We start from the raw sequence: 25,427 nt of genomic DNA on the forward strand, positions 1-25,427 counted from the left end.
ATTATTTTGGGCCACTGAATAGACCTCATCTTAATTTTGGTTCAATGATTCACATAAATTTTATCAGTATACATCTATGATTGCTAAAGTCAAACCAAATACCTAGTGTGTGAAACTCAAATAAAGGTATGCTAAAACTAACTTTAAATTATTCCATTGTATTAAATCTTAAATCGAGTATCAATGTCTTTCATACTGTAAACAAAACACTTCTGCGATTTTAGAAAAGCAATAAATTCTATTAGTTATTTGTGATTAAAATAAAATATCGTCATAGAGTTAGATCACACAGTTTTTAAAAAGACTAGTTTTGTACAATGAAAGATATATTTTTGGTTTCACTTTTTTGAGTTGATTTGTTTCTCAAGGGCAAGCCTGCTGTACCTGTTTAGTTTGTAAATATACTACTACAATTCCAGGACACAGTAGCCAACTATCCCTGTACACTTTAAATTCTGGTAAAAATTATACAGGAAGAGTTCTTCTTTTTAAAACTTGAATTCGGGAATTAAAAAGGACCAAGAGTTTAATTCAAAGTAGATTCACAATCCTGCAGAGTTCTAGTCACTCCAGCCTCATCACATAGGAAGAACAATTTTAAAGCATGTCTTGGACCCACTATTCATTTTGACTCTCCTTCCATCTCTCCAGCCCCATTTTGACTCTCAAAGGGGCACCAGGAACTACTTGCATCTTTTCCCTACATGACCACAGGCTATTGATAGAGTCTGCCACTCAAGGATACGAAGGTTTTTTTTTTTTTTCCCCCCCCTGGACATCTCTGCACATCTAAAATAAAAACATGCCATTATAAATACAAAATCTCATAAAATAGAATTTGCCACATGGGTTCTGAGGAACAGCATTTATATTCCAGACACCAACAAGTGAAAAATGTCCCCATAAAAGTCACTTTATTTAATAAGCAAAACATGATCTGGGACATGTTGGCTGACATCCTCAATGGTGAAAACCAACAGCAACCGTGTACTAGGAAATGCCTATCAACTCCCTGGCCTTTGTTGCCATTCAAGGACGCTTTCTAGTAAGGTAACAGCTATTAGAAAACACAAAAACAAAACAAAAACCCTTGCCTATCTTTTTCTTTCTGGGGAAAAGGTAAGGTGAGACACTAAGTCATAGAACTAAAAACATGTTTCCCTGGCTTACTTTTAATGTATTTTAATTGGGGGCAAGAAAAGAAAGACTTCTTCTCGCCTTTGGCAAACCATGTATTAACCTCGAGCTAAATGTCTCCGCTGACAAGAAAACCTTGGCTCCGGCAGGCTGCTAATTCTGACCATTGTCATGCTAATGACCGAGGGGGTGACTACAGCCGACTATTCAGCTACCGGCCTTTGGCTTTACAAATGAACAACATGAATTGAGGGGAAAAAACTTTTTCTGAGTCATATCTGAAAGCCTGTCAGATTTTTTTTTTTCTTTTGCAGCGTTAATCCAAACCTAAAAGATTTAAAGCCGACGTTCCCGTTTAAGACAGAGAGTCTCTTTGTATTTTTTTTGGATGAAGAGGAGGGGGAAAAAATGAAATCCCACAGAGGTATTTCCTTCCTTTCTGTCCAAGAAAGCTCCCCTCCCTCGGTGGAAGCTCGTTTGACTCTAACTTTTCACATCTCCCCACTCTCAGGCAGGTCAGCTGGGAAAAGGCAAGCCATGGGCAGACAATGGTGCTTACGGGAGCGTCTGTTAGGGGTTGGTCTGGGGCTTGCTCCGAGAGCAGTTTGCAAATGGTCCTGAACGTGGGAGATTGGGGGGCAGTGCCAAGTGTCCCTTGTCCTCGTCCAGGTCCTGTGAAACCAAATGGAATCCGCCACAAAAGCGGCTTCCAGAGGGGCTTGTGGAGGGGGTCTGTGCACATAGGGCTGTGTGGTCGGTACCCTGCAGGCCTGCCTGTGCCCTGTCTGGGAACAAGGAAGTGCTTGTCTCTGCTGAGGTCACAGGCTCCAGATGGGACCACTAAGGGCTTCAAAATAAATCAGGGCGAACTCTAACAGAAAACATAAAAACACAACACACAGGGGAAGTGCTCCGAAATAAACCCGCAGAAGACTACTGAGAAGACATCAGCTTAATGTGCAACTAGCCCATTTGGAGGCGCAGGACCAGGACCCGTTAACTGCTTATCTCTGGCCCACAGTGGGGACGCCAACAGAGTTCTTCTGCAGTCAGCTTGCCCAAGTTCAACCTTACAGAATGGAGGAGAACTCACGTTTGTTGCCTGCCCTTTGTAAGCCTTCAGCTGGCGGTTCTTGCCTCTGACTTTGCCATTAGCAGGGCTGGTAAGGCTTGCTAAGGAACGCTTACTCTTCCATAGTGTAAAGATGGCTTTCAAAATAAAAGCACTTTAGAGAGCCCTTGTGCCCCAACCAGAGCAGGTCTGGTGCTGTGCAGCCTTTGGTCTGGCAGTGTCCATGGCAGCCGCCAAGACTCCATGGGGAGCGATTCCTCAGCTATCAAGTGGGTTTAAGAATCAAACCCCTCAGCGCAACATGGCTGTATTCATTATGGACTCATTCTCCTATTTTTAACTTAATTTTGGAATTCTTTAGAGGACTCTCGTCTCTGGTTCTTTCTAGTGATCTGTCCCATGAGCTTTAAGAAAGGGAGGTTTTCTCTTAAGTGAAAACAAATCTATAAATTTTATGTTTTTGATCAATATATATATCCATTATTTTCAATGTCAACATATAGTATGGGTCAATATAAATTGATCATTGATAAACTCTCAGCTTTAAAGATTTGCTAACAGGAGGAGGCTTGGTTAAGCACATCAGTCTCCTAAGTCTGCTCACAGGAAATGGAGAAAATATAAATTATTATATATTAACTTCACAGGGGGATTATTAAGAAAATAGTGCTACAAAACTTGGTGTTTTTTGTTGTTTTTAAAAAAAGATTTTTTTTTGTTGTTGTTGTTTTTACCATGTAGCCCAGGCTGGCTTTGAACTTGAAAATGATCTATTTGCTTTTGCCTCCTGAGTGCAAGGGTTACAGGCACATGGTACCATGCCTGGTTTAAAACTTAGACAGACAGACAGTCCTTTCCTTCTCTTCTCCCTCCCTCCCTTCCTCTCTCTCTTTCTTGTTCTTTTGACTCATTCCTTTTTTTTTTGTAAGAGAAAATAAATCCAAAAGAGCTGCAAATTAATATTAGCAACAATTTAAAAATTCCCAAGAAATAGGACTGGGAATAGTCCTCAGTGGATAGGTCATCCCTGTGCTCTGTGGGAGGCCTGGGTTCAATTCACAGCCCTCCAACAAAACAGCAAAAACCAAAAAGTTATATCATCTAGAAAAGGCTTTATACAGGGTTTCTATATTTAAAAATAGCAGGGAAAAATATCTCCAAAAAGAACAGATTCACGGAAAGACAGAACTTTCAAGGGAATGTGAGTGAAAAGGTAAAACATGCTGGAGAATGAGTCTCACATGTGTGCAGATATTCTGTACTAATATCTGATCGTAAGGGGAGCCTACTCATCTACTCATCTTCCTGCACACAGATTTCAAGAGACAGGCAAGACCAGAAACAGTGTTCTTAAAAGCCGTAGCAAGCCATCAGTGACACAACCATTCTCTGCAGTCGTAAAAAAAAAAAAAAATGCACCAAATTAAATCAAATAAAAGAAATGCACCATCACAGTTGTGGGGTGTGGAGAGCTACTGTTCACCAGACACTTATAATAACCCAGAGTTTTCCCTGAAATGGATTAGCCTGTGGGAAAGGGATGTGGCACACTCACTCACTCCTGCTAACTTGATAGTTCCGTTTCTGCAGCATGTGTCACATGTCACCCTGTATATAGGCTGGCATCTCCTGAATCCATTTTGTGATCAGCAGTCCTACAAGGCCCCAGGGACGCAGGTGTGGTGAAGTGACCCCAGCCTCTCAGAGTCAAGGGCATGGCAGTTTAAGGAAGGCATGGAAAAGATGGAGTAAGGAGCCCACTGAGCCCCAGTGAGCTGTATGGTTTTCACCAATGCACTGATGGACCTTGGAATGCCTTTCCAAGGCTATGGAACACAGATATTTGCTGTGACTGGCGACAGCGAACAGGTCACTCTGCAGCTGGTTGAGTACATTTTGTGATTTATTGTATAGAGGATTGAGTGAATTATCACCAGGAAAGTTTTTACCAAATTGTGCTGTGCTTAAATATGTCTATAATAAACTACTTGGGGTCAGACTCAGACGTTTGAACGATACAGGCTCCTTCATCATGTTGAACCGAACTGCCTTTCTTTCCCTGGGCATCGTTTGCAACTTTGTAACAGGTGTTGGTTGGGTTCATGCTCGGAGCTCCATCAGCTCCTTGGCACGGAGCTCCCTGCCACTTGCTCCATCATCATCGTCATGTATTTCGGTTACTTACATATTTATGTCCCCCCCACCCCTCCCAGATAATAAGCTTCAGGGCAAACCCTTTCTTTTCAAAGCTGTATTCCCACAGCAACTAGAGTGGTGCTTTCCCATCGGATCTGTGAAATGATAAACTATTTACAGCCCAGTGTCAAGATTACGGGCTGCAAATCAGTGGGACTAATATTAGCGGTGTATGTGGGCTCCCGCTTGTCCTAACCCTCGCCCATTTTTTTTTTTTTTTTATGCTTTTAAGCTACTTAAGTTCTTAAGAAGTTTTCACTAAGAATTTTATTTTTTTTAAAAACAACACACCATCAATTTTCTCTGTTGTAAGAAGCACTCAAGATGAAAATAATAATGCTTTCATACTTTGGTCAGGTCTCTTGGTTTGTTCTTTTCCACACCGAGGGTTGCTTTCTTAGGCTAGACTGTCATTTCAGAAAAGACATATTTTTTTTTCTTTAAAAAATAGGTTTTTAAAAATTATTTTTATTTATGTGTGTGTGAGTCTATGTGAGCATATGTTATGTGTGTGTGTGCAGGTGCCTACTGAGGCCAGAAGAGGGCATCAGATCTCCTGAAGCTGTAGTTACAGATGTTTGTGATCCATCACATGGGTGCTGGGAATCAAGCCCAGGTTCTCTAGAAGAGGAACCAATGTTGCTTTCTCCAGCCCCTAACTTGTGACTTTAAAAAACTTTTAAATGTATTCATTCATAATTTCATGACACACACACACACACACACACACACACACACACACACACTCATATACATAGACACATTCACATACACACACGCTCACATACACATACTCATATACATAGACACATTCACATAGACACATAGACACATACACACACATTCACACAGACACACTCCTTGGGTGTGGTGAGTGGAGTCTTGCATTTTTTTCCTTGTATTTTGAAGATTTAGGGCTTTTTGCAGGGAGGGGACATGCTGGAGAAAACTCTCTCAGAAAGCCTATTTTGTTCTTAGGGTTTGGTTATAAAACAGCTGATTCAGACCCAAGACGTTAACTGTGCTTTCTGGCTAAGCTCAGCCTTCTGCACCCAGAGGGGTTTGTACGGTGAGGGGAAAACTCAAACCCTCAGCTCCCACCATTCTTTTTAGGCTGTATGCTGTGAGTTTACTTTTCCTCTCTTCCTCCCCATGCATCTGCTGATTATCTTCATGAAATAATCATTAAAACAACAACAAAACCCCCAAACTATTTCCTTGGCTGGCTTCAAATGGCAGGTATTTCTTATTTCTTCTCATATGAGACTTGCTGGCTCCTCCCTCCATGTGGCTTCTCCCTTTTCTGCCTTCAGTAGCACTTGTACATTTCTTTGGAAAAAGTATACTGTGTGTGGCCATAGTCCAATTTCAATCCCATCCCACCCAACCTCAGTCCCCCACAGGGGCTTTTCTGCTGCAGATCCCATTCTCAGTCCCTCAACCTCAGTGGCTGGAAAGATCTGGTTCATCAAAACAGAGCCACAAAAATATCCTTTGCTACCTTGGAGGCTGAGATATATGACTTAACATCCATATTATTTTTTTTTATAGTAAAACATATCCACAATCAACAGCTGTCAGACATCGAGGAGTTATGCTATAAACCTGAAGATCCTCAAAGGTACCTTTATGTGACAGCATGCAAGGCACCAGGGTGGCTCACGAGTCTCAGAGGATGGCACTCACTGGAGAGTGTGCCACCTTGCACTTTAACAAAAAAAGGAATGCCAAGCTCTCACGTACTCCCATTTAGAGATGTGGACGTCACTGAGATGTTCCAGTGGCTGCTGATTTGGGGAGTCTGGCTGAGAGCATCCTTCTGAGAAAATCTAAAGACAGGAAAGAATGCCAGCTCGATGCTCTGGCACCTATTACCAAGAAATATCTTCTGACGCCTCTTTATTTCAGGTGAAATGAATGCTCACAAATTGGCAACTATATTACAGGATATATAAAACAGGTCTTCCGTGACTTAGGAAATACCAACGTTTATTTCTCGCTTTCTTTCTCTGACCCAAATCTGCTTTTGGTGACTTCCGGTACTCTCTGGAATACTGCGTAACCCATTGGCAAAGCCACTTATTGTGGTTTAAAGAAATGGTGCTAATGACATGCAAGGAACTATCTGTGGTCTGGTTTACCCTCAACTGCCAGTTCGAGCTTCCCCTGGTCTCTGTGCCTTAACAATTCCAAGCCCCGTGTTTTCGGAGGCGTTCTCCTTGTCCGCTTTGCTGGGGATCCTCTGGACACTGAGGGTAACAGTGGAGCTCAGCAACCTTCTGCAGCAGTAAGGCCACGGGCTTCTTCCCTCCTCTGCCCACACCGTTAGCAGCTTGCATGGGATTCTCTGTCACCCACTGGAACATACCTGTTGTGAACTCTGGATCTACCAAGAGCCATTGTAGAGCCTGGCACACAGGCACTCCACAAATTCTGGCGGAGTTAAGCTGAACTGGGCTCTCGTGCAAGATGAATTATTAAGTTCTCCATAAAAATAGGCAGGGTAGAACATCCAGACAATAAGGAGAAGGGTGTTTTGGATAAATTCCAAATATGTTTGCAATTATTTCCAGCCGCTCGGGATGACTCAGAGACAAAAACAAGACAAGACAAAACAAACAAACAAACAAACAAGCAACCCCCGCCCCCCCAAAAAAACAAAAAACCAACCAACCAGTCAAACAACCAACCAACCAAACAAACAAACAACTCCTTTGCTGCTAGGGTAACCACAAACAAACAAACAGACAAAGATCTTAGAAAGCCTGTGAGTAGACACCAGCACACAGCATTTCTACTTCTCTTCTGTGGAGAATTCCTAAGGTGGGGAGGGGCTGGCGAGCACTTAAGATCCCCAGTGTGGAAGCCAGAGTGCTGTGCAAGAAACTCCCAAATCTCCAATGTCTCACAGAGTAGATGATGTGAAAATAAATCGGCAAGGAAGATGTTCGGAGGAAAACGGAGGCACTAGCTGGCACCGGATCAATCAGGAGTTAATTCCATCCAAACAGTAAAGCCTGGCTATCCAGCTACGCATACTGAAAGTGCCACGAAACAGCAGGCCTCCTACATGGCATAGCGAAGGCTAGGAACGGTGCGACTCTGAAATGCCATTTTCTAGAACTACAGTCCCCAGAGCAGTGAAAGTAATTAGGAACAGTTGTTGTTTTATTTTGGTTCTCCTTATTGTGCTATTTTAAAAATGTAAAAACAACATAGAATGAGGATGAAGCTAGTAACAAAATATTTTTATTATGATAAATACATATTGAAAGTGTTATTATGCTGTTATTGGGTAAATTGTGTAAGGAAGGGTGCATTATCTCAATGTTCAATATTCTTACTACCTAAATAGAAAGGCCTTTATCTTAGTTAGGGTTTCTATTGCTGTGGAGAGACACCAGGACCACGGCAACTCTTACAAAGGAAAACATTAAATCGTGGCGGCTCTCTCACAGTTCAGAGGTTTAGTTCATTATCATCATGGAGGGAAGCAATGCAGTGTGCAGGTAGACAGGATATTAGAGAAGGATCCGAGAGTTCTTACATCTTGACCCACAGGCAACAGGAAGTGGGCTGACACACTCAGTGGTATCTTGAGCACAGGAGACCACAAAGCCCGCCCCCCACAGTGACACACTTCCTCCAACAAGGCCACACCTCCTAATAGTGCCATTCCCTTTGTGGGGGGGCCATTTTCATTCAAACCACCACAACCTTAGAACACAGACACCTGCTCTCCCTTGATCTTGAGATACTCTTTTTTCATACAACAAGCATCTAAGTTTCATTCTAACTGCCCCAGCTTCAAATAACACTTCTTGAGTATCCATTCTACCCTGTTCCGTTACTCTTTTCTTCTCATTTTGTTCTACTTTATAAAATGACTGCCATCAACTCATCACTTAGAGAAGTAACACATTAAGAACCTGCCCCCCACCCCAACCCCGCCACTTATGTCAGAAAAGAATGCAGAGAAACTGCTCTAAAGATTATCTAAAGCTCTATCACATGCTGTACTCTCTCTGCTCTTTCTCAGGTATCTGGGCAGACCACATCTGGCTCACAGCTATGATGTCACTTCTGCATCATCAGCAAGGAGACCACCTATGGGCAAGGACCAGTTCTTTTAAGACAGAGCCTGGACTAAGTTAAACGCTTGCTCGGCATGGGAAGAAAAGATGCTGGGGTTACGAAAAGCAATGTCACATCTCTTCATGGCTCTAAGGAAAGTGTGTCTACTTCAAAGTGTGTGCTGAGGTCCTGAATCAGAACGCTGCTGGGTGTGTCTACATTTCTTCTTCTGCTTTAGCATATCTAGACATGCTTCTCTGAACAAGAAGGGCTTGGAAGTGGCAACCCACTGGTTGTCTTACTTACTGTCAAGGGCATGGGGACTGTGATCAATGGCATGTTTTACTGGATGGGTTGGCAATTGTCCTTGGCTCACTGATGGAGTTTAGGCTAGTGGTTCCCTCTAGGCTACTTGGCTTAACACAGTAATCTCAGATTAAAAAAAAAAAAACCCTGCTCCACCTCAGGAGCCTTAGCCTTACAACCAATAAGTTATTATATTGCTGTCTGGTAATTAAGAGCTGATAGATGGATAAGGACTAGTTTAACCCGGAAATTCCTCATATGAAGTATGATTTATGATGTTGGAAATAGGCAACAGCGCAGTTTAGGAAAATCTTATCAGTGCTGCAGTTCACGGACGTCTTTCCTAGGGGCTGACACCAAAGGGCTCAACAAAATTTTTTACTGTTTTTCAGACGGACTTTACCAACCTCAATCAAGAGATCTGAGATTCTGTAAAACACATGCTCTTTCCTGAACTTCAATTTCCTTCAGTAGTTTTATAGGTCCCCGAGGCCAGGGAGAGCAGAAACAGATGGCGTGGGGGTGGGGGCACTTTACAGTGTGTGTCTGCAAAGCCATAATAAATTTAAAAGTTTTTCTTTTTTCTTTTCTTTCTTTCTTTCTTTTCTTTTTTGCAGCCTAGCCTTTGGTATTAATCCCGGCGTGAAATGACCCTTGATAGAGTTTGATATAGCTACTTTCCTATTTTTTTTTTTTTTTTAAATCTGGTTTACTAATCATTTTGACTAAAACATTTTCTTCTGGAAATTCCAAAAAATACCCAGTGCCGTCATCGAGACCAGTCTGAAAAGCAGGCTGGTCTATGTTTATATGACACAGCGCTTTCCCCAGGGCCCACCTTACCCCATAAACTGTTGTCCTGGTGTGAAAAAAAACACAAGTCAGGTCTGAAGAAAAAAAAGTCACCCTCTTAAATCACAACCATATTCGTGAGAGGCGAGGAAACCGGTAACATATTTAAAGTTGCAGCCAAGCTTGCCGCTGTTTTCTCTTTATTTTTAAATATTTCTCTCCAATTGTCTAACTTCATAGAATCCACTTTCTCCCACTAATAGCATCATTCTTTTTAAAAATAGTATTTTAGTAATTGTGGGCACCGGGTTCCTAGTTAACCATTATCATTTGGTCATCATTGTGGGCAGGGATGCAAATGACTGTGTTGGAGACAGTGTAAAACTGTGAGGGGATGTTTTCACATGGGAACACCCTACCCACCGACTAGGAACCACCAGTGAGGGGTCAGCGAAGGATGAGCCATACTCTGATGTACGGATGATTCTTCCGAAAGGCCACAGGAAAACAAGCTATGGGTCTGCGTAACACAACCCTCCAAACAGTGGCAAAGGCAGCTGAGGACAGCTGGTGATCGAACGCTCCATGCAGACACCATTGGCCACTTCACCAAGCATAGAGAAATACACAAAAATGCTTTGATCTATGACACTGGTACTAAGTGAAGGTTAAGCTTCTACAGTTGATAAGGCTGGGAGAAAGGCTGGGTGAAGAAATGTCAACGGGACAGATATTTGAGGGCATGGTGGCTGTGGGGACAGGAAGAGACTGGGTTCCAAGTGCAGCTCAGATGTTCAGAACCTCGAGGAGACGACTGGACCCCTCTGACTGTGAAGTGTATGCCAGGCCCCTTTCAAACGGTTGCTGTGGCTCCTTGGTGAGTGAACATCAATAAGGGTTTCTTAGAGTGTCTCAGTCAGTCTATGGGGCCCCAGTAGATCAGTGACGAGCATGTACTTTCTTACCATATGACATGACATTTCACAGTTTTTTTCCTTTCCAGCACCGAGATGGATATTATTAATAGCTAATTTTGTTGTTAAAAACAGGTCAAAGGCTAGGATATGAAGGCAGGATTTCTCGTGTGTGTGTGTGTGTGTGTGTGTGTGTGTGTGTGTGTGTGTGTGTATTTATGTATATGTGCCTATGTGTGTATATGTGAGAGAGCAGAGGATAGCCTCCAGTGTTATTCTTTGGGTATTGTCCACCTTGATTCTTTGAAACAGGATCTCTCTTTGGCCTGGAGCTCAGTTAAGTAAGTTAGGCTGACTGGCCAATGAGCCCCAGTGATGTGTGTGTGTGTGTGTGTGTGTGTGTGTGTGTGTGTGTGTGTGTGTTTTCTTTTTTCATTTCCAGTGCTGGGTTTACAAGCATAGGATTACATTACATCACTGGCCTTTAAAAGACCAAACAAGCAAGCAAGCAAGTAAGCAAGCAAGCAAGCAAGCAAGCAAGCAAGCAAGCAAGCACAAATCTTTGGATCCTGGGAATGAACTCAGGTGCTTACGTGCATCTGGCAAGTCCTTTCTGGCTGAGCCATCTCCCCTGGCACGGTGAACGTGAAGGGAGGGATTCTACACATGAGCTAAAGAGAGAGGGTGCTGAAACTGTGTGATTGGAACTCTGGGCACTTTTAAAGAGATCAGAACAGTTTCATACTTGGTTGGCTAAGGAAGCCAATGAGGGTTCTTGGCAAGCCGGGAAGTAACGGGACAAACAAATGCAGGAAGAAGGCTACAAGGTGAAAAGGAAGAGCTGCTACCTGGGGGTAGGAACGACAATGGGCACCAAAGAGAAGATACAGAATTCCTCAGCACCTCAGAAGAAACCAGTGGGATTTGACGTGAAAGATCTGGGGTTGCGTTTTCCGGGTCACTAGCTAGTCGTTGGCTATTTCTCGGCTTACGACAACATGGATCTAACGAACACAAGCCGTGCCTGCCAGGAAATGAGCTGCGTGGAGAACACTCTGGGTGCATAATAAGTATTGACGCTCTTTCCTTCCACTCTCAGTGAGCAAGGGGTTTCCCTTCCACAGGCTGTGAAAAACGGCTATGTCTTCTGATGGGGCTGTAGAGAAGAACCAAAACCACAGGTGGGGCTGACTACAAAATCCAGAACCACATGTGAGTGCCTACGGGGGCTGCATTTGGCAGCATGGACCTGTATCTGTAAGTCACCTGACTTATGTAACTCACACCCCGAGGACCTGTGAGCTGGAGCAAGAATCCGAGCCCTTTCAACTTGTTCCACTTGAGAGGCCATAGACGCCATGGTGTGTGTGTGTGTGTGTGTGTGTGTGTGTGTGTGTGTGTGTGTGTGTGTGTGTGAGAGAGAGAGAGAGAGAGAGAGAGAGAGAGAGAGAGGGAGAAGGCATCATGGAGGTGTGGGATGGATAAGTTGCTGCTTCAGTGTTGCTAGTGACTGAACTGGTCACCACCACCCGAGCAAGATGTTGGCAAGACCAGCATCCTGATCTGTCCACCTCAAACGGAAAAAAGAGTTATCTGAGCTGAAATCTACCTCTCTGCAACTTCTACCCTACTGTTTTTCTTCCGTTTGCAGTACACACAGCAGAAGTTTAAGTTGGTGCTCATTTAATGTTGACCACAGGGCCCTGGGACAACCCTGCCCCGTATGAGTGGATGAAACACAGAAACAAAGATGGCGGCAGCGTTTGGACTCATTGCCGTGGCCCTGTAAACGAGCCTTAGTGGCATCAGTGCCTGGGCAAAGCAGCACTATAGGACACCAGACAACGGGTTTCCTCTCCTATGAAAATCCACGAGACACCCACCAGGAAGGAGCATCCTTGCAGACTCGCGGTGTCCTACCCAAGCATCTAGGACCAGAGATGCATCATTGCTGTAAGCCTGCTCCTTACCACTTCCTACGGGAGGTCAGAATGAACTCCCCAGCTAATCCATCTTTAAATCGGCTACTAAAACGAGTTGTGATGGAGAGCAGGGAGTCAATGTCCAACGAGCTCTTATTTTATTGACAGCAAACAGTAGAATCAGCCTTGAAGCTCCCTTTCCCAGTCAATATTCCACCTACCTTCAAATCCCACCACTTAGAGCTTCAAGCTCTCCGAATCTCACCTCTTCTCTGTACTGCTGCCCTCCTGGTCCAAGAGACCACTATTGCTCACCTGGTTCCCTGCAACAACCTTGTGGAGGTTCATGATAGTCAGAGCCTTGTGCAAAGTTCCAGTGAGATCAGGAGACCTGCAGACCCCTCCACTGGCTTCTCATCTGACCATGAGCAAAAGCCCCAGGGTTCTGTGGGAAACCTGGCACATGGTACCCATGCCTCCTGCACTTCTCTCTACCCATGTACATTTCACTGATTTATCTGTTGTCTAGTCTCCTCCGACTGGAGAAGACAGCTGCAGGAGGGCCTGGTTTCTGTCCTTCCTGAATCCAGTGCCTAGAACAGTGGCTGACACAGAGGAATCCCAGTAGATGTTTGTTAGACTAACTGCCTATGCACACAGTCCCTGGAGAAGTACCTGAGGGGGAATTCATGTTCAGCAGCACTGGTGACTGGTCACTGGTACCATGGTGTTTCCCAGATCTTGGCTACCTTTTGGAGTAGCGCTTCTTTTCAGCCACTGTCCCTTTAAGACCACAGAGTGCCTCAGCTTCCAAAGCCTGCCCATACAATTTTCTGTTCTGTCACCTTGGAGACTACTTAGATTCAATTTTTCGTCAACCAAAACCACACTCACTGTGGTGGTTCGAAGGAAAATGGCCCCCAAAGGGAGTGGCACTAATAGGAGGTGTGGCTTTGTCGGAGGAAGTGTGTCAGTGTGGGGGTGGGCTTTGAGGGCTCATATATGCTCAAGCCATGCCCAGTAAGACAGACCACTTCCTGTTGCCTGTTCAACTACTGCTCCAGCACCATGTCTGCCTGTACGGTGGCGCCATGTCCTGCCATGATGATGGACTTAACCTCTAAAACTGCATGCCACCCAAATAAATGTTTTCCATGTTCATGTTGTCTCTTCATGGCAACAGAAGCCCTAACTAAGACACCTACCTACAAAATTGAGTCTTGGAAGGAAGTACTGTCGAGACAGGGAAAGACAGGATGGGAGGGCATGTAGAGTCTCCGTATCAGACACCAGTGACCTTGCTCTTGGTGGTGACGGGAAGTTCACACACACGGTGTCAGGTGAACTATCCCCACATTCTGGGCATTGCTCTGGGTGGTGTTTTACTGTGTGCATTATTATATAGCACACGTCAAGCCAGCCAGTGTTGACTACCTAGTCAACTGCTAGGTACTAGTGTACTGTTCTTTATATGCTGCCATGATTTTGTTACAAATGTTAGATGAATAAATACACCGTGAGATGACCAGCCAATTCCGCACAGCTTTGTTATAGATATAAAACATTGGCACAAGCATGAAAACGTCATATCTATATCTATATCTATATCTATCTATCTATCTATCTATCTATCTATCTATCTATCTATCTATCTATCTATCTATCTATAGTCTGTATGTAGTCTTGATTGAAATACAGAATTTTAGGATTGTAAAATTTTACACACAAGAGAAATCACTTCTTTCCGAAGTGATTTGAGGTTTAATAGACCCAGTGACTGTGCTTATCAGGAAATATTACAAACAGGGGTTCCTGTTACCCTCCTGCTCAAGAAGCAGAAGGACGCCACCCATGTTTGACAACAGGAGTGACATTTCTGTCAAACCCTTAGCTGGAGAGGAGGTTCATTTGAACACACAGACACTCATGTACACACACATCAAAATCTGCGCCGAGCACCCAAGTGCAGCAGAAGGCTGAAGGATCGAGCTTTTCCTTTGGATGGGCGAAGCCGACATGTTTTGGACAGGCTAGCACAGCCTGCAGCTGAACTAATTCGGTCCTTCTATTCTCAACGAAGCTGCAGCTATGTAAATACTTGACTCAAAGTTGTGGTAGTCATGAAGTAGGAAGAAACAGAACTCCCATTAGCAGTTCCCACCATGCATGAAGGAAACAAAAACATGATGGAGTACTGACATTCATTTCACTTTGAATTAAACACAGCTCGGCCGTGCATCTCAAGAGACAATATTAAGGTCTGTGTTTGGGTAATACCAGGAATTCTACAGGCAGGGGCAGAATTATATTTGGTTGGCTAGGAGCCAACCATACTTTACACTTGTCCTAGAAGTAGGTGGTCAGAAACTCAGTTCTTGTCATCAGACCCGCTAGCCAGAGTTACTTAAATGATCGGGGTCTCAACATCTTCTGTGGTACTTATTTTGAAGATAAAATAAACACGGAGAAATAAGGTAAATGAAGTGGACTTAATGGGCAGCGAAAGGTTCCGTTAGAATTGACCTTGGGGAAAAGCAGGCTCAGGCAGACATCGCAATCCAGGGACACAGCAGAACTGGGTTTCCCCCACGGCATCACCAGAGATTGGAGACATATGTTGTCACATAAGACTTAGGAACCAAGGCAAAGAGGAGGTGCATTGACAGCTTTCTCTCTGCTCTCCTTAAAACACATTCTGCAAATTTTCTAGGCTTCACAGTGGGTGTGTTTCACAAGATGCCTCCACGTGTGGCGGAGAGGCGAGTGGGTTTGTCGACGCATCTGGTCTTCCTGTAATAGTAGATAATGCCTCTCTCTAATAAATTTAACCACATTTTTTTTTTTTTGGAAAAAGTGTCTGCGTTCTGTTAATTTATAAAAAGCAGGGTGCTGTCAGATCAAATTTCATGAAAATGATCTATAAACCAGACTGTCAAAAGTGAAGGGTACTCAAGCAGACTTACGGGCAGGGAAAACATGCAAGCCACTGGACAGGCTTCCCGTGACTGTGGCCAAACAACAGCCCGCAACAGGGCTCACATTACCTTGATTTGCAAGTTACTGTGAGGTCACAGGAAATCCCGAAATGTTTTCCACATTTTCTTTTATACATTTTATGTCAAATTTCCTGCAATTGAAATCATAAACCCTCCTACTGCTGGACCCTCTTTCTGCAGGGAAGGGATCTTTTGACACTCCCCTATGAACACCTAATAACTCAATTCTTCCCAGTGTAACAAGAAACTGAAAGACAGAATTGAAAATGGAGTATGATAAGGCTGAGATGTCACGTGCCTCAATTCCTTCAAAACGAGAGTCCAACTCATGTCATTAAGACAACTTGAAAAGTGCATTTACTCTAGGGACGGCTGACTTCTTTTTGGAATAAGAGACAACAGAAGAAATGACAGATTGTCCCAAAGAAGGTGCCGTACCACTTCCCTAAGCCTCTTATCCCAAGCGCGCTTGTGGATTTATGGTCTAATTCTTAAAATGGCATCTTCTAGATGATATGGGTATTCATGACAAGACTCAAGTTCCCTACAACCATATTTTATCGCTCCAGTTATGTTTATGAAAGGATAAGTCAGATTTAAGTTAAATGTTGAAGTTTAAAATACTGGTTGGAGATTTATCTCTCCCACCTGTGGCATTTGAGGGTGGTCAAAGGCAGATGGAGAGAGACCCACGGAATGGGAAGTCGTGCTGAGGAGGATGAAGGCTCATTAATGGATACCCGCTTCTAAGGGTCTGCTGGGTCATGAGTCATTAGCATACATTACCTCTCCAGACATATCAGGAGCCATGGGAACGGCGGGCCACAGAGATGAGTAGATTCCGAAGAACACCACCCAGAGCGCGATGCTGCCCCAGATGGCAATGTGGCTGAACTGTGAGGAAGGAAAGCTGTGTCAAGACACTCCCAACCAGTCAAGCCACGAACGTTACTCAGTCACAGGCTCTCTCCTTGTCTGTACTGAATTCAGAAAAACGCCACTTCCTGGATTTGTGCTACAATTGTACACACTCATTCTGTAATCTCCTTCACTGTTTCCTACGCTGACATTTTTTTTATCCATGGCCATCTTCCACTCTCCTTTATCTTTGCCCTGCATGTTCTTTCTCAAAGATGTTAGACACACGAGAGAGAATTATATAGAGGTCACAGGGTGTCAGATCCAAATTTCTCATTCCAATTCCCCCCTTGAGCATCCAACTATAAGTCTGTTTTCTTTAGTGAGTCTCTTTACCTGGAAGTGGACAGCCTGCAACACTAACGTGTTGAAAGTGGAATGTGTTTTATACAGACTGTGCATGTGTAAGTTTCTGAGGACAGATCTCTCCCTGTTGCGGGATAATACTTTTGTACACTCGGAAGACGTGTCTTTGCCAAGGTGCCTTCCGTTTGGTTTAATAAAGAGTGGAATGGCCGTCAATAGCTAGGCAGGAGAGGATAGGTGGGATTTCCTGGGAGAAGGAGACTGAGGAGGAGGAATGTAGGTAGGATTCACCAGCAGCAGCCTTGGAACAAGTAGAAAGGGTCATCCTGAGGAGAGGTAACCGAGCCATGTGTCAGAATGTAGATTTAAAAAATATGGGTTAATTAAGTTATAAGAGGTAATTGTAAACAAGCCTAAGCTAAAGACCAAGCTTTCATAATTAATAGTAAGTCTCTGTTTCCTTATTTGGGGGCTGTCGATCCAAGGTTACTCTGGTAAAAAAGCTTGCTACCTCTCACTAGTTTCATTGTTAATAATTCTCCAGAATTATTATCTGACAGGTTTCCTATGGAACACCAGTCCTGTGACATTACTAACCCGAAAGTCTCCATCTTTGGGAGGTGGTAAGAGTGTGCAATACTGACTTCAAAGCCTGAGCGGCCTCAGTAAGAAACTCATTTAACTCAGTGTTTTCAACCCATAATCCCCAGTTCCCCTCCTCCCATACCCAAGGTTCCCCAGTCACTAACTGCAGGCTTTGTTATGAATAGGCCTGTGATTAGAGATTTCCTTACCCACGTCCAATAGGAGGTTTCCAGTCCCGCTTTCAAACACACAGTGATCACTACAAACTAAAAGCAGAAAGGGAAAGTGTTACTTTGTCTCGTAATATGGTGTGGTGGGTATCATGATCTATCAAGTAACGGAGAGACCTTCCAAAGAACAAACAGGTCTGAATTAGACCAGCTCATCAAACTCACGGAGCAGGTGGCTGGCACTCAGTAGGTCAGCGTAACAGCGGCCATCGGCACGGCTCCTGCTGCCCTCTCCTGCCTCTGCTCACACCCACAGCCTCAGGGTCCCTCGAGGAGGGCCACCGAGGGCCCTGCTATCTCTACTCTGGACAATTCATGAATAGCACGTGCTTAATGTTAATTTGGAGTTTCAAGCTTCCTTCAATGGAATCTTTTTTCACTAAAAGCTTACTTCTTGGATTTTTAAAGATAAACATTATAGAAGTAAAAAAACTACATGTTTAGGGATCTAAGTCTTTGCTCTGGAACTTTATGTATGTGTAATTCTGCAAATGTAGGAGATGAGAGTAGGAGCCACTTCTTGGAACACACACCATTTGTGGTGATTAAATGGCTGTCCTGGCTAGTGTTAGGTCAACCTGACACAAGCTGAAGTCATCTGAGAGGAGGGACCCTCAACTGACAAAATGTCTCCATAAAATCAGGCTATAGGGAAGCCTGTAGGGCATTTTCTTAATAAGTGATTGACGTGGAAAGGATCAGTCTGTTGTGGGTGGGACTACTCCTGGGCTTGGTGGTCCTGGGTTCTATAACAAAGCAGGCTGAGCAAGCCTTGGAGAGCAAGCCAGTAAGCAGCACTCCTCCATGGCCTCTGCATCAGCTCTTACCTCCAGGTTCCTGCCCTGTTTGAGTTCCTGTCCTGACTTCCTCTGATGAACAGTGATGTACATGAGTAAGTGAAATAAACCCTCTCTTCCCCAAGTTGCTTTACGTCATGGTGTTTCATCATAGCAGTGATGAAACCCTGATGAAGGCAATGGGTAATTCCGAAATGAGGAAACAAAAGCTACCTTGACTACTCTGTGTAAGACGAAGTGCTAAATGGTCTTATTAATAAACAAAACAAAACAAAGCAAAACCCAGAGCCAGATATTGGGGTTAAAACCAAGAGATCAGAAAAGCAGAAGGAAGCCAGCCACGTTCTGACCACCCGGAGATCCTCAGCCAAAGAGAGACCTACTTCCTGTGTACCCATGCCTATATGCCTGTCTGTTCTGCCAACTCATGTCCTCTTTCTACCTACTTACATCACTTCCTCTTCCTGCCCAGCTCTGTCACTTCCTGTCTGACTATACAGACCTCCAGACCTTTATGGTTACTGCTGGGATTAAAGGTGTGTACCACCAAGCCTGCCTCTGTTCCCAGTGTGGCCTTGAACTCACAGAGATCCAGACCGGAGCCCTGCCTCCCAAGTGATGGGATTAAAGGCGTGTGCTACCATTATCTGACCCCTATGTTTACGATAGTGGCTGGCTTTTTCCTTTGATCCTCTGATAAACTTGATTAGGGCACACATAAAATATCACCACAGCTCTGGGTCTCTCATATGAACACTGCTGTGGTTCGATACACCTGCCTTGGTGTCAGATTATAAGCCGATTTGGTTAATGAATGGGCTAAGATCACTCATCAGTACGTTCAGCTCCTTCGTCCTGAAACTGGAGCTGTTAAGGCGTACCTCCTGTAGGACTAATCTTGATCGTCAACATGAGTGGACTGAGAAGCACATGGGAGACTAGTAGTCCACGCTGGGGTTGTCTGTGAGGGCATTTCCAGAAAGCACTGTCTAAAGGAAAACTCACTCTGGTAGTGGGAAGTGCCATCCTGCAAGGTGAGGGCCCGATGGAGAAAAGGGTGGAAACTCTCTCTCTCTCTCTCTCTCTCTCTCTCTCTCTCTCTCTCTCTCTCTCTCTCTCTCTGACTGTCACAGTGTGAGCCTCTCCATTCTACCATAACTCCCTGTTCCGGTTTTCTGTGGCAGTCATCTGAGAGTCCTGGTGTCTCCAATATCCTGGGTTTTTGACTGAAACTGAAGCTATAGTTTCACCAATGGCTTTTCCCCGTGCTCAGCCTCAGTTTCTCCCCATGACCCCTTCAATCCCGGGGTCTCCACTGTAACTGAGGCTGTGTCTTGAACACTGGCTTCTGCTGGCCTCTCTTCAGGGAGACCTAGTCCTCTCACACAAGGCCAAGCCTTGGCTGCTCTTCATGACCCGTCAGGCCTTCAAAACCACAACCACCTGGGAGACCCTCACATGCTATTTGTGGAGTTTTCCAGCCAGTTGGTGTGCAGCACTGGTTCCACACTGTGCACAGGCCTTGAAGAAACACTCCCCAAAAGATTTCACCCCAATGATGATGGTGTCTTGTTAATCACTGCGGCAGTTTTCCAGCCCCCGCTGACCAGCATCAATCTTTTGTTTGTCCTAGCGAAGCAAAGATTTTGCTTCTGTGCTGCTGGTCCTCTTGTTAATCGCAGCTGATTCTTCAGCCTCAGCTGACCAGAAACTGCAGCTCTGAAATTGAAAATATTATACTAGTGGCCCCAAGAGTCTTTGAGGGACTCTCAAACTTCTCTCTGTAACTTCCTAAGTCAGGCTTCAGTGTCTGTCGTTTTCTCTTTCAAGCTCTCACAGAGTAGCCCATTAAGCTCGGAGCACTCAAGGCCATTTCCAGCCTGAAGCTCTACAATGCTCTCCACAACCAACATGGTAAGGCCTGTGAGATCAAGACCCCACTTCTGGTACCAATTTGTTTTCTGTTGCTGTGATAAACACCCTGACAAACAACAACCTGGGGAGGAAAGGTTACAGTCTATCATGGAGTAAAATCAGAGCAGGAACTCAAGTCAAGCACCTGTAGGCAGGAACTGAAGCAAAGACCAGAGAGACTTCTCTTAGGCTCACATTCAACTACTTGTCTTATGCAGCCCAAGTCCATGTGTCCAGAGATGGCACCACCCACATCAATTAGCAATCAAGAGAATGCCCCACAGCATGTCTACGGACCAATTTGATGGAGGCAATTCATTCCCCACTTGAGATTTCCTCTTCCCAAGTGTGTTGACAACCGAGATCAGTCATCCATCTTCCCACCATGATGGATTGACACCTTCGACACTGTGAGCAAATAAATTTTCTCTTTGGTTATTTTGTGCAGATATTTGTCCGCAGTGATGAAAAACCAAGGAGCACCTCTTCCTCACAAGGTTGTTTTTGATTAAAACACGGAATGTGGAACACTTAGACCAACACTCATATCATTGCGATCTATCTATAACTACGGGTAAAAAACTGAAACCTTGTGAGTCAAGGAAACTCTGGGCCTTAGGATTAATTCATATCACCGAAAAAGTATTTTCTGCCGAATCCCGGTGATTACCAATGCCCATAGTGTCCACTTCTGCTTTCAGGTTTTGAAGATAGTACATGCTTCGACATTTTTGAGCAGGTTGAAAAGTTAAGGTCTAGGGTTACAGTTGTATTTTCTCATCAGGATAATTGGTGGTAAATCATGATTAATATCTGCAGACATCAAACTTGTATTCATGAATAGTAGTTAGCTTAAGCTACATAAAATTTCTTGAGGACTTTAGTGTGTCCTCAAGAGACAGCCATAATATAATCTGTGGGTTTTTTCCCACCTACCTAGTTAAGTATACATACAATCTTCTCAAATATGGCTGTGCTTTTCTTTTACTCCTTCAATGGGAAGACACCAGGAAAGAAATCCAAGATTTTCCCAAACCTCAACCCCTCTGGCTACCTGAGTATCACTTCTGTTGCTGTGATAAAACACCCCAAAGAAAGGCATATAGAGTCATTTGATTGGAGCTGGCTTCCGGTTTCAGGTTCTAGTCATCATTACAGGGAAATCAAGGCAGGACCTTCACGCATCATATCCACAGTCAGAGAGATAGAATTAATGCACACCTCTGTGTGTGCTTGCTTAGTACTCGGCTAGAATTCTTTATTTTTATATAATGCAAAGCCCAAACCATGAAATGCTGCTTATCATATTCAACAGAGGGTCTTCTTGCCTCATAGGCCAACTGGATCTAGACAATTTCCCACGAAGATTCTCTTCTAAATTGTGTGGAGTTGAGAGTTCAAACAAGTCAGCACACACATGAACTTAACTTCTCATCATTCAGTTATTCCAACACTTGAGATGTGTATACTTTAGTTTTCAGTGCTGGGGCCTGAACTGCCTGAGTTATACTTTCAGGCTCAAAATGACATTTGAGCACCATTATCACAGAGCCAGCCACACCAATGGCTGGTTGGCCACACTTTCTCCGTACAGAGGCTGAAGGGTGAGTGAGTGAGTGAGTGAGTGAGTGAGGGACACAAGGAATAGAGAGAGGGCTGGTTACAGAATGCAGAACTCAGGTTGGAATGTCTGTGTAATGGATTCAACTGTGTAACTATGGGCATTAGCATTCCAGAGACCTCTTGAGTTTTAGTAGAAAAAATGGTCTGAGTGTTTCCTGGCATCTTAGAGGCAGTGGGAAGAACTTGGTGGCTCTTTGGAAGCTGTGGGAAAAAACATTACAGAAGCCTGTGGATCACTCTCATTAAAAACATATCAAATGTGTTTGACTATTTGCTTGCATGTATGTGTGTGCACCACTTGTGTGCCTGGTGTCTGCCAAGGCCAGAAGAGAGTCTAAAACCCCCAGAACTGGAGTTACAGATGGCTGTGAGTCATCATGTGGTGCTGGGAACTGAACCCAAGTCCTCAGCAGCAGCCAGTGCTCTTAACCATTGAGCCATTTTTTCCAGCCTCAGAGTACTCTAATGTTAGTTAGCATAAGCCTCTAAAGAAATCACTGGTTACACACCCATGGATACTTTGATGATGCTTGGTAACATTTCAGAAGCCAAATATATATACTCTACTCTTTTCTCTTCTCTTCTACACTATACTATACATACTATACTACACTACTCTATACTATACTATACTATACTATACTATATATTAGCGATGGCAGTGAGATAAATTTGAGGAGAAAGTTAAAAATGAAGAAAAAACAGGGGAACAGCTAGTAAGAGTAAAGAGGGAATACCGAAAATCAAAGAAGCAGAAATATTTTAAAGCCAGTGAATCCAAATCACACTTACAAGAGCAGGTATGGTGGTACACGTGCCTGACAATCATTCTTGGCACTTGGGAGGCTGAGGTAGGAGGACTTTGAGCTAAAGGCCAGCCTGGGCTACACAGTGAAGTCCTATCTCAAAACAGAACAAACAACAACAAAAACCAAATACACAAAAGAAACCCAACAAAACCTTATGTAGGAAGCTCTTAACACTCCAAATGCCTTAATTTCACTTTTAAAGGAAACTCTAAGTGACCCTGAAGCCCACCCCGCACACATTTAAGTCTGAAAGGAAAGCAGCAAAGGTAAGAGACAGTGGTTTAGACAAAAACATGCAAAGGGGCTGAACTCACAGTATAAACGAAATTTCCCAGAAGCAGGTAATCTGAGGTTTTCCCATTTCCAAATACTGTGCCTGCAAGAAAAGAAGACAGGCTTGTGAGGAAGAAAATGAAGGAAGGTCCAAAAACAAGAAAGCAACTTCGTCATTTTGAACACAAGAAGGACCTAGAGGCGCTCGGTGGGGTTAGAAATGAAGTGTATCTTTGAGACCAGGCTGTTATTCCTCACAAAGTTGCTACAGATGGGCCACAAATTAAATACCAAATGAGAAATCCGACTTGCTAACCAATTCTTTGACTCCACAAAGTGAAAATAAAAAAAAAATACACAAAAATGTTGAACTCTTAATCATTTGGAAAGCTTAAAGTTCTGGGAATGGACAGAATGATGTCTCAGTGCAGAGACAGAAGGTTGGCAGCATCAGTGAGAGTCACAAGGACCCTTCTCAATAAAGCTATTAACATGGAACCAAGAGGGATCTGTGAAAAACCATGCTGGGACACAAGGGAGCACCAACTTGATCCCAGGCACGTGATGCTTTGAGGCTGGACTTCTGGGCATATTTAAAGTCCTTTGTTATTCTACGATTGAGTAACAAAAAATAATTGTAGATGAAGGAACAGCAACTAACCAAGAGATGCTATTACTGGTTGAAAATATCGATACTCAATTCCCGGGGAACTCAGCTCCATCATGGGGAGCATGAGGCTCCCCACTCTGCGTGGTTTTCACGTTCACACAAGTGACATGTGCTGTCTGGGGCGAGGCAAAGACACTTGGCTGGCTCTGTTAAATTATTGGCTTTCATTCCTGGTCTTTGGATTCACTCAGAAATGATTGCATATCCTCAGGAGCTTCTGCATACATGCTTTATAGCTATCAGTACTTACCAAATTAGAAATTAAAACAGAACATTAAAAAAAATCTGTATTTTATCTAAAAATAACAGTAATAAACCCAGTACAAAGTCATATAAACACATTTTATGAAAAATAGCTATTTTCCTAAACAAAAATGAGTGAGAAAATTGGCATTATTTTACATTAATCTCCTTAATGTCCAGAATTTAACAGAATGCAGCTGGGTTCTCACATGTTGCTTTGGTTACAATATTTCAGAGAAATATGGATTTGTAGAGATACACATGGAGTTATGATGGGTGTGTCTGTGTTTATTTTGGTAATCTTTTCCAATAATTCTTTTATACTACATCAAAACTCAACAAGCTGCTTCCCCCTCCCCCCCTCCCCCAGGAGGTAGAGATCTATGTTTTGGTTTTGTTTTTTAAAGGTTAGTTGCCAGCATGTAATATGAAACTCCACTAGTAAACTCTGTGTGCTTGGTTACATTAAAATCCATGGATCCCATGGCATCATGCAAGACTGTAATCCCATGGAAGCCAGTGGCTCAGCTCATGAAGAGAACAACCTTTCCCACAATGCAAGTCACTGAGCTCTGGGACAATAACAGACGTGTTTTTATGCCTGCCCAGTCTGTCCCTCAGAACTTTATCTCGACACACCAATGATCAAGGGTTAATCAGAGCAGTGGTCTACAGTGTCTTCAAGGGCAGCCTTAAGTGACACTGGGTATACAGCAGCAAGAGTTCGCGGACCCACACTACCTCACCGCCATTGTTTTCACCCAAGCACCAGATGTCTTATCCCATACCGGGTTTGTATCATAACTGAAAAAGACAAAAACTGACTATTACAAAAATTGATAACCACTCAAAATTTTGACCTCACAGGCTTCCCAACGCTCTTGAATTTTAAAAGAGATCCACAGACAACTCTTGGAACTGTTCCGCTAAGAATGATGATTACGTTTTATATTGTATGGACTTCTACAGATTCTGGTTCCTGCATCCTTTCAAAGCAAAACACGTCTCCCGATCTCCTAGCACTCATCCCAAAGTGGGAAAGAGGCGAAACAATTACAGAGCCCCCATCATCAAACTGGGAACGCAAAGCCTGTGCTACCTATAACTCATTCTTGGAGGAGGAAGCCAAGGGCCCTCTGAGACTTGTCTGGATTTGGTTACCCTAGGCAGCAGCTGCTGGGGACGGCTGGGCTGAAGCCGGCTGATGTGGACTGTTTCCCAGGAAAACACAGAGATCTGGCATGTCTAAAGTATACTGTATGCTGTTTGGCTTGGCTTATTTTTGACACTAAATTTCCCTTTTCTAGTTTAGAATGTTGAAATAGTAGTTTCATGGATTGGCAGTATCTTGCTTTTAATTCTTATGTTGATTTTTACATTTTGAAAATTAACTTTATGTGGTGAATTTCATTAAGGTCAGGATATCTTGAACTGTACCCTGGACTTCAGTATTTGACTGCTTCAAAAAAGCAGAAACAACATAATGTACATCAGCTGATTACTGGGTAAGGAATGGTATATCTATACAGTGGAATATTATTTAACCAGAAAAGGGAATGAAGTACTGATCGATACTACAACCTGGAAAAGCCAAGCTTATGGACATAATTCCACTTATCTGACATGTTCACAATAGGCAAGTTCACAGAG

The 25,427-nt window shown here is 43.6% G+C and overlaps 1 protein-coding gene across 7 annotated transcripts in view; it reads right to left on the reverse strand.

Annotated features, from left to right (window-relative positions):
• Nucleotides 1–25,427, reverse strand: part of Atp8a1 (ATPase phospholipid transporting 8A1) — a 228,809-nt gene that overhangs the window by 13,226 nt on the left and 190,156 nt on the right. For all 7 annotated transcript variants that reach the window (XM_028882277.2, XM_028882275.2, XM_028882276.2 and 4 more), the window contains 3 exons: nt 22,906–22,967; nt 17,428–17,484; nt 16,196–16,303 (listed from right to left, as the gene is read on the reverse strand). In XM_028882277.2, the coding sequence (XP_028738110.1) occupies nt 16,196–16,303; nt 17,428–17,484; nt 22,906–22,967 (227 nt within the window). The remainder of the gene's footprint in view (nt 1–16,195; nt 16,304–17,427; nt 17,485–22,905; nt 22,968–25,427) is intronic.

This window comes from Peromyscus leucopus, chromosome 10, assembly GCF_004664715.2.
Source record: "Peromyscus leucopus breed LL Stock chromosome 10, UCI_PerLeu_2.1, whole genome shotgun sequence".
Lineage (NCBI taxonomy): Eukaryota > Metazoa > Chordata > Mammalia > Rodentia > Cricetidae > Peromyscus > Peromyscus leucopus.